The sequence below is a fragment of the Ovis aries genome, chromosome 10 (assembly GCF_016772045.2).
Source record: "Ovis aries strain OAR_USU_Benz2616 breed Rambouillet chromosome 10, ARS-UI_Ramb_v3.0, whole genome shotgun sequence".
NCBI lineage: Eukaryota > Metazoa > Chordata > Mammalia > Artiodactyla > Bovidae > Ovis > Ovis aries.
In genome coordinates, this window is record NC_056063.1 from 21,418,172 (window position 1) to 21,427,610 (window position 9,439).

Consider the following 9,439-nt stretch of genomic DNA (forward strand, 5'->3'; position numbering starts at 1 on the left):
TTAACTATTGGTCCCTTGAAGTTGACGTTGGTTTCTTGTGTTCCCTTTGCTTAGGGCCAATGCGTGGTCAGCTGTTCAGTCATGTCCAACTCTTTGTGATCTCCATGGGACTGTATCCCACCAGGCTATCAGTCAGTATTTTACCTATGGAAAATCTCTGTTCATGGGATTTTCCAGGGAAGAATGCTGGAGTGGATTGCCGTTTCCTTCTCCAGGGGATCTTCCCGACCCAGGGATCGAACCAGCATCTTTTGCATCTCCCACATTGGGAGGCGGATTCTTTACCGCTAGCACCATACCGGCTCATATCCTGAGCTTTTCCCCCTTCAAATTATATGGGCATTAATATAATCATCCAGACTAGGGGTTCTCTTTTCATTCTCCCTGAACTTTAAGCTGAACCCATGCCTTAAACTACCAGATTTCATTTTTAAAAAACATTCAGTATTGCAAAACACAGTCCACCAAGTCCTGACACTAATATGAGAGAGTATTATTTCCCATTACCCACAGACCTCTACAAATTTCTTTCCTATCATATTTGTACTTTTCATGGTCTTGCTTCCTAAAATTTTGCCAAATATCCTTCTTTTGAGTGTCGTCAGTCTGAGACTAAGCAGGGAGATGGCCAGTCTTGATCAGACAACTTGGAAAATGAGACTTCTCTTGTTTCTTCATTAAAAAAAAAAAAGTAATTTTATTTACTGATCTGTTTTTGGCTGTGCTGGGTCTCCACTGCTGCTCCGGCTTTTCTCCGGTTTTGGGGAGTGGGGGCTGCTCTCTGGCTGTGGTACTCAAACCCCTCGTTGCAGTGGGCTTCTCTTGCTGCACATCACAGGCTCTGGGCTGCTCCAGCTTCAGTAGTCGTGGCGTGCAGGCTCACTAGTTGCAGCTCCTGGGCTCTGGGGCACAGGCACCATAGCTGTGGCACACGGGCTTAGTTGACACTGGCATGTGGGACCCTCCTGGATCAGGGATCGAACCTGCGTCTCTTGCGCTAGCAGGTGGATTCTTTACCACTGGTTAAGCTCCTTCCCTTATTTCTAGATAAAATGTATTTCAGCCAGCCACTTTGCTTGACTATTGGAGAATACATGTTTAAGGTGGGCGAATAGAACAGTCTCTCAACCAAGTTCATCTCTGACCTGAACTTTCAGCCGTCAGAAAGACCCAATTATTTCTTCATTGACTGGTGAATTATTAGTTGTTACAGCTGAATTCTTCTTTGTGAAATATTGTGTTTTTGCAACCTGGCTACAAACATTGGGTCTAAATCATATTTTGTTTGTTTCTTCCCTTATGCTTCCTTCTGCAGGATTCCCTCGACCATGTGGTCATAATTATGACTTTACTGTGTCTTAGTATGCTTCCTCAGACAGTTTTGCCCTTTGATATTTTTTTGCATGGATGAATAGGAGCTTACTGCATATGGACCATAGCACTAGACTTTCAGAGGTTGCTTTTTCAATTAATTTCTGGTGAGTTGAAGTTAGAAGGATCTCTGAGTCAATTTATCTACTCCTTCAACCCTGAAATGGAAAGACACTATAACATCAAATGTGGGCATCGATATTTCTTTTTGTTTTTTAAGTAAGGTGGTTTTTATTGTTTTTTTAAAATTTTGGTTGCTCTGGGTCTTTGTTGCCTCTTCTGGGCTTCTCTCGTTGTGGGGAATGGGCTTAGTTGCCCTTTGGCATGTAGGATCCTAGTTTTTCAATCAAGAATGGACCCTACATTGGAAGTCAGATTCTGAATCACTGGACCACCAGGAAAGTCCCAATATTTCTTTCAATCCACTTCTTTCCTCCTTGGCCCTGCATCGCCTATGGGTAACCAACCCAGGGCTTCTTCCTATGGGAATGTCATAGTGAGGAAGTGGTTTGAAAAGCATCATAAGACTTACCTATTGAAAGTCTTCACACACACACACACAATTTTTTGTAGGGTTTTTTTTTTTGGTGTTTTGCCATAATGCCTCTTTGAAAGAATGTTTACACTTTGGGGGGCACCTGGGAGGTAATATCCCAGTCTCTGTCAATCCCCTGTCTAAGGCCACATGAGTTCTATCATATGGGTTCTGCAACAACAGAACTTCTGTTAAAGCTTCTTTTACTTATTTAGGAAAGGTTTTTTTCCTTTTGCATCCTGAAGGCATTTCTTACTATCCGTATGAAGTGATGTGAACCAAGGAGGTGACGTTGGGGACAAGTTTTATATTGTGGCTCCTATATATAGTTGGTGGTGTAATCTATCAATTCCTTGATGACAGCTATAATATCTTATATATCATTGCATCAAATGTCTTGAACATAGTAAGCATTCTAAATTTTTGTTGAAGTATGACAAAAAATTTAGTAAATGGGGGTAAAATAAGGAATAACGAAATAGCAGTGTTGATTTAAGGGTAGCTTGTGCAGTATTGAGAAAAAAACAGTCTTTTAAATCACAATCGGAGATCAGTGGGTTTTCTAATTATTACATAGCCAGATAGGAAGTTTTGAGTAAATCACATAGGAAATACTTTTATATGGTCAGGGAGGCAGCTGAGTGATGAGATTTTTCTTTATTATGTAGTAGCCACTTGGACTGCAGTCCAATTTTGCTTCATATACGCATACTTATATCATAATAAATTGTTAGATATGTAAAAATTTTAACAAGAATAGCAAAATAATAAGCAAAGACCATGTTATAGAAATACTTATGTCACTCAAACATAAGAACTGTGTTGAGTTTTTCCATGTGTATTTTTATGTATGTGTCCTTTATGTAGTACTATAATCAGTATAATTTTTTCTTTTGCTTTTTTCAGCTAACATGATAGTTTTCCATGGAATCATTAAATTTTAATCCTGCACATATGTTATGGGATTATGAGACCTGGCATCTTAGCATGTGTGTAGAGATTTCGGTAACAGAGTTTATAGGCCAAAGATGAGTAAGACTGGCTTTCTTAGGGCAGTATGTTAAATATTGTTTGATTGCTTTTTTCCCAGCAGTGTTCTTTTGGGAATCTGGTTTAAATTTGTGGCTAAACAAAAAGAAGATATTCTGCTATATTGGTGAAAGTTTGGTGGGGGGGGGTATATATTTCTATTTATTAAATATATCATGTCTCAAAATTAGAAAAAAGTAAGTAGTTTTTGCAGTTCAGAGCATTTTGTTGTTGGTGGTCATGGCCCTTGTATAGAGAATCAAAAAGATGTTACCAAGTGTTTATGAAATGGTTCTGTTAGTAGAACTTGAAGTGTTTTTGTTTTTTTAATAGTTTAAAAGTATTTGAAAATAGGACTGTGTGTTTGAAATCTGCCTTTGAACCTCCTTCAGCTTTTTTTTTACCCTGTGTGACCTTGGTTAAGACATCTAATCATAACTTAAAAATATGAATAAAAATATTTGATGTTGATTATGATTTTGATGATGGATAATTCAAGACCTGTAGGGCTACTGCGAAAAATTATGTTGAGGACTTCTGTGGCAGCCCAGTGGTTAAGACTCTTAGCTTCCAGTGGAGGGGAAGCGGGTTTGGTCCCTGATTCGAGGACTAAGATCCCATATGCCATGTGGTATAGCCAAAATAAATAAAGAAAAGAAGAGAAAAATGAGTATAAGTTATGTTGAGCTTTGTAGAACACCATTTCGATATGAAATAAAGTTGTCAAAAGGCCCCCATTCTTACCAGTAAGCATAGAGAAAGAGGCTGGGAACTGGAAACTGACCTGGCAGTTTGGGATTTCCAAGCCTGCTCCCTTCACTCAAGCGTGGTGGTAGCGAGGGGGTCAGTCCCGCCCGGCAGGGAGGCCCTGTCCAGGTCTGGGTGAACTGACCCATCCGACTTCTTTTCTCTGGAGCCTGTCCCTGTGTTGAGCTGCTTGGAGGCTTGAGACAAAGCCTTCGAGCCTTTTCCGAATCGGCAGCCTCTTGCATCTGCTTTGAGTGCTGGCAGTAAAAGATTTCTGTTAGTCCACATGCCACCAATCAGTTCTGAATTAAAAAAAATAGATTTCTGTTCTTTTGTGTGCAGGGCAAGGAGGGGGCCGGAAATAAGGTCTTTCTTTTGTGTCCTTAGTTCAGCAAAAATGGATTATTTCCATTAAAGATGGGGTTTTCATGGAAGAGAGAGACTGGTGACAGAAGGCTTACCCAGCACAATGTTGTTAATCTACTCGAGCAAATTTAGACTAGTATTGACAGAACAGGCAAGACCACACTGCCTGGAACCTGTCCAGTTTGTGTCTTACTTGTTACAGTCATTAAAAGGATAACTGAAAAACTCAGGGTTGGTTGTCAAATTACTGTTTTTATTTTCTGTGAGCGGGAGTTCCATGAACTGTTTGTCGGGAAATAGTGGGGGGAGAAAAGTAGCCGCACACTTTGAGCTAGTCAGTCACTCCTGAATCCACGAGCATCATCGTTTTGTTAATTTCATCAACATGTTCATTTCTTTCAGCTCCATGTTCATGCATGTCTTTTAACCCGGAAACAAGAAGACTGTCCATAGGTCTAGACAATGGTACAATCTCAGTAAGTACCCATAAATAAGATTTCCAGTTGAAATACTTCCCCCTCCTGTGGAGTATGTATATGTGTATTGTGATGAAAATGATTTATTAGTGTTTTTTCTTTTTTTCAAATTAGCAAATTAATTTTCTTGCCAAGTTAAGTGGAAATTGCACTGCAGCAAATACTGGTAAGGTGCAGGGAGAGGTGTCATCAGTGTCACATGCCAATGAGATTCGGCTTGATACACATGTCCACCTTCATGGTGGTTAGAGTAGGGGCATTCCAAGGCCATGGGGTGAACTGCCTGGTTCTGGGGGTTGGCAAGAGCAAGCTGTGATACTGGTGGCTTTGATGAGATGGTTAAGCATGGCGCCTTACGTGGCTCCACGTACGTGACGGGACACAAGGAAAACGCTCTCCTAGACCTAGGTGTCTGATCTCAACTTTGATACTTGATGTTGACCTTCTTCCTCCTGCTCCTTGAGGTCTTCTTTACCGCCCTTGAACATGTGAATAGAATTCTATCCATTTGTACAAATTTGTTAAGAAAGCACAGGACCTAGATTTAGTCTGTTGAGTAGATCCAGATAAACATTAGACCCATTGGTTAGAGATCTTGAGGGAACTGAAGTGATCAGAGATTGGAATTTCAGGTTTTATGACTTAATCATCGTTTTACATATTTATTTTCAACTAGTATATTAACTAGTAAGATGGCCGATCTGGTAAATTCTCCAGTATTGTCTTTACTCGTGGGCAAGAGAGGCCCTGCTCTGGGACCTGGGAGTTAGAGGACCCCTCTCTGGCACGCCTCCGCACAGGATGAAGGATCTGAGGGGCCAGAGGTTGTGTGCAGCCTCAGCCCTCACTCCACTCACGCCCATGCTCTGGGTACTTAACTCTGGAAACTTCCTGCCCCCAAAGAGCTTAGGGCCTGCTTCTAGGGCCTCCATGGGCCTTTTCCCTGGATCTGTCCTGAGGAGGATAAAACTGTGTGCCCTTAGCCTGAAGGGTGGTTCAGGGGCAGTAGTTTGAGGTGGGTAGGATGCCCGCATGGGTGGGCAAGGTGGCTCTCTCCTGTCGCCACACTGTGACAGGGAACTTCAGAGGGCCTAAAAACTCTGACTTTATACCTGTGCCTCCAAGTGGCTGAAGGTATGTTTGTCTAGATTGGAGGAAGAGGCCATATCTAATAGTTTAAATTGACTTAAAATTTTAACAAATTTAGATACATGGAATGTGGGTCTTCCTTTCTGGTCTTGACCCAGCCCCGCTTCGGGGTCTGGAGAGGCGAGCCTGACATTTGCTATTTGATCTTTAGTGAAAACATTTGTTGGGTGGTTGTTATGTAAATTTAACAATATTTTAATGATATTGTTACATATAACAATCAGTCCTTTGCCAAATATTTACAGAAGTCCTATAAGATCTAATGCATTTGGGAGGTCTGTAAACCCTGTTCCTTAGGTTGGAATTGAAGGTCATGATACAGACTGTTGTCTTTTTTAAGGAGAGCCATTTTTAACAAGTGTGGTGTGTGCAGTATAAATTTACTTTTAAAAGGCAAGGAGAGATAATTGGATTGTTCAGCGAGCTGAGGTTTCATCACAAGAGGAAATCTGAAAAGATGAGCTGAGATCCATGTATCGCCAGCAATTCATGCAGTAGTCTGTGTGACACTCACTCTCTGTGAAAAGCCTTCTCTGCGTGTATAGCGTAGAAGAGATTCTCTGCATTTTGGGAAATCAGTCTTGGGGATTGGTGGGTGCTGATAAATTTGGCTTTGAAGGCAAGACAGGTGAGCAAAGTAAGTTCTGGAGAGTTCTGGCTATTTATTGTATCATTATTCCTTTATAAATGAAATTGCCAGAAAACTGGATCATAGTGAGGAACTGGACTAAAATGGTTCTCTAGGTGTGTCAGCCTGGTGTCAAGATACCAAATCTCATCTTACTCAGTCTTCCAAAAAAGATTAAGACTCCGGCTTGAATGAAATAATTTCCTTAAAATTCTCTCTTGTATATTGCTGAAGAAGATGAACTGTATACCCTGCCTGTTTTCATGTGAAGAATTGTAAAGAGTTCTGTATTAGGGAACAATATAGCGAGAGACCAGGGTGTTTAACGTTCAGAATTCTCATTGATCACTACAATGCAAGGTTCTTTACTAAAAATGCTTACAGAATCTCACCTATTGAATAGTTTACTTGCTGGACATGAGAAATTCTTTTCAGAGACCATAAATTCTCTGTATCCTAAATATACCAAATATATTTTAGAAGAAATACTAGTGGTTCACTTAACTTTAAAACACAGAAAGTAAATCGTTATTTTACTTTATTTTGCTGCATATAAGAGATTGAGGAGGCAGTTAACCTTGTGCAACTGAGCAGTGTATTAAAAATGAAGTAGAGGGCTTCCCTGGTGGCTCAGTGGTAAAGAATCTGCCTGCTAATATAGGAGGAGACACGGGTTTGATCACTGATCCGGGAAAATCCCACATGCTGTGGGGCAGCTAAGCCTCTGAGCCACGACTATTGAGCCCACGCTCTAGAGCCAGGGGGCCACAGCCACTGAAGCCCCCTGCCCTAGAGCCTGCGCTCCGCAGCAAGAGAGGCCGCCGTGGTGAGGAGCCCGCCATGGTGAGGAGCCCGCATGGCGCGTCTGGAGAGTAGCTCCCACTTGCCGCAGCCAGAGAAAAGCCTGAGCAACAGCACGGATGGAGCACAGCCAAAACTAAACACAATCTTTAAAAAAACGAAATAGGGACGTCCCTGGTGGTCCAGTGGCTAAGACTCTGAGCTCCCAGTGCAGGGGGCCCAGGTTCGATCCCTGGTCGGGAAGCTAGATCCCACATGCTACAACTAAGACCCAGAGCAGCCAAATAAATAAATAAAATTAAAAAAAAAAAAAAAGAAATAGAGGTAACAAGAAGAGAGACCATTCTTTCAAAAGTTTGGCCACAGAAGGAGAGGGTAAGAGAGAAGGTGAGTGCCAGAGCAAGATGTGTAGCAGACGAGCACCTAGGGGGCCCAGAACAACGTGGAGAATTCAGGTTTGGGAAAGAGTGGGGAGACTTAATTTTTAAGCTAGGGAAAGACAGAGGCTGTTTTGCGATATAAGAGAGAAATGACCTTTTATTTTTCTCGTGAAGTAGCAAGTTAGGTCACCTACTGAGAGAAGCAAAACTGAAGGTGGGTTTATTTTCACGTCCATAGCTTTTGTTCTTTCTGGCCGTGTAGCCCAGAGCCTCCTTCCGCCGTCTGGGTCTACAGTCCCAGTTCTCCCTCTCTCAAGGTCTTATTCAAATGTCATCTTTTCTCTCTTTTTTTCCTTTTTTCTTGGACTAGTGGTTCCTGAGGCCTCCCAATTAAAATTTATCACACACAATACTCGGTAGGTTAGTTATATCATACTGCTTATTTAAACTGTTTTGTGAAAAGTTTTCAAGTCTGTCTCTTCCATTAAAGTGTTCACTAAGGAACTGGCCAGTCTTTAATCCATCTCCTCTCCCATTGGATCTTAGCTCGTATGGTTCTTTGTAGTACAAATTAGGGACTCAGTGAATAATTTGTTAAGTAAGTTGTTGACTAAGTATATATAGTATATATTAATAGATATATTAATTATAATATATTATTGGTTGTAATATATTACAATATATATTGGTTGTAATAAGTACCTGCTTAAATTCTGAGATAGTTTATTTGTACAGTTCTCTTGCTATTCAAAATGATTTTCACAATGGAACTAACTTCTACAGGGGAAGAAGTTCTGCCAATAATTTAATTCATCCTGCATTTGAGTTTTCGGAAACGCCTTCTGTTTTAATGTTGAAAGAAGTCAGTCAGATTGTGCTAACTGCTATTCCTGATGAAGTAGGACTTAAAATTTTTTTCTGTCATAATGCCTTGTGTATTCTAGTCAGCCAACAAATATGTAAATATCAGCTGTGTGCAAACCGTTCTGCTCAGCTCTAACATGTGGCTCCTGATGTCAAAGAGCTTGTTTGGCTTGGGGCAGAATGAAAAGTGAAGTTATGAAATAAATATTAATAACACAAAGTAAAAAAAAAACTACAGCAGGAATAGCACTATACTGGTAAACGTGACGGTGGCGGCCGGTGGGGTCAGAAGAAAGTAGTGGAGAGCGGTCTGGGACAGGGCCATGGAGACTGATAGAGATAGGAAGGAAAAGGTGTTTTAGGCACAGTGAATGGCATGGGGTGGGGTGGGTGGGTGAAACTCATGTCATCTTTATATTTTTCCTTCTTCATCCAAACTGTTAGGGAGGGAGTTCCGTGGTCGTCCAGTGGTTAGGAATCTGCCTGCCAATGCCGGGGAAATGGGTTCGATTCCTGATCTGGGAAAATGCCACATGCCTCAGGGCAGCTAAGCCTGTGCACCCTTGAGTCTGTGCTCTAAACCAAGAGAGGCCACCACAATGAGAAGACGGAGTACTGCAATTAGAGAAAGGCTATGCCCAGCAAGGAAGACCCAGTGCAGCCAAATAAATAAATAAACCAACAACAGAAAAAACTTAAAAACAAAAACAAAACAAAACTGATAGGGAGCCAAAAGTTTTATTAAAATCTTGCCAAGATAAATAGATAGTTACTGGAAAGTTTTTGAACAAGGCCCCAAGTTTATAAAATCTCTGTTCTTTGAAGATGAATTTCATGTATGTGTTACAGGAAGTTTGATTGTGATCAGAGGAAAGGATTGCTCTGTATAGTGGTGAGCATTCAGAATAAGGGTTATTGTATAAAAATAAATGATATTGACCATATATGGATTTGATGCTACCGTTTTGGTAGTTCTAGTGGTTATTATAGTCTTCGAGTTCGTATCATTTATCCAAGGGAATGAAAAAGGAAAGAGAATAAACCTTTATTGAGCATTCCTGTGTACCAGGCCCTCGCATGCACGTGTTCAGTC

General features: G+C 41.1%; 1 protein-coding gene across 2 annotated transcripts in view; it reads left to right on the top strand.

The window, feature by feature from the left end:
• The window catches only part of WDFY2 (WD repeat and FYVE domain containing 2), a 183,924-nt gene that overhangs the window by 83,303 nt on the left and 91,182 nt on the right, over window positions 1-9,439 (top strand). For both annotated transcript variants that reach the window (XM_027973574.2, XM_060394375.1), the window contains one exon: window positions 4,451-4,524. In XM_027973574.2, the coding sequence (XP_027829375.1) occupies window positions 4,451-4,524 (74 nt within the window). The remainder of the gene's footprint in view (window positions 1-4,450; window positions 4,525-9,439) is intronic.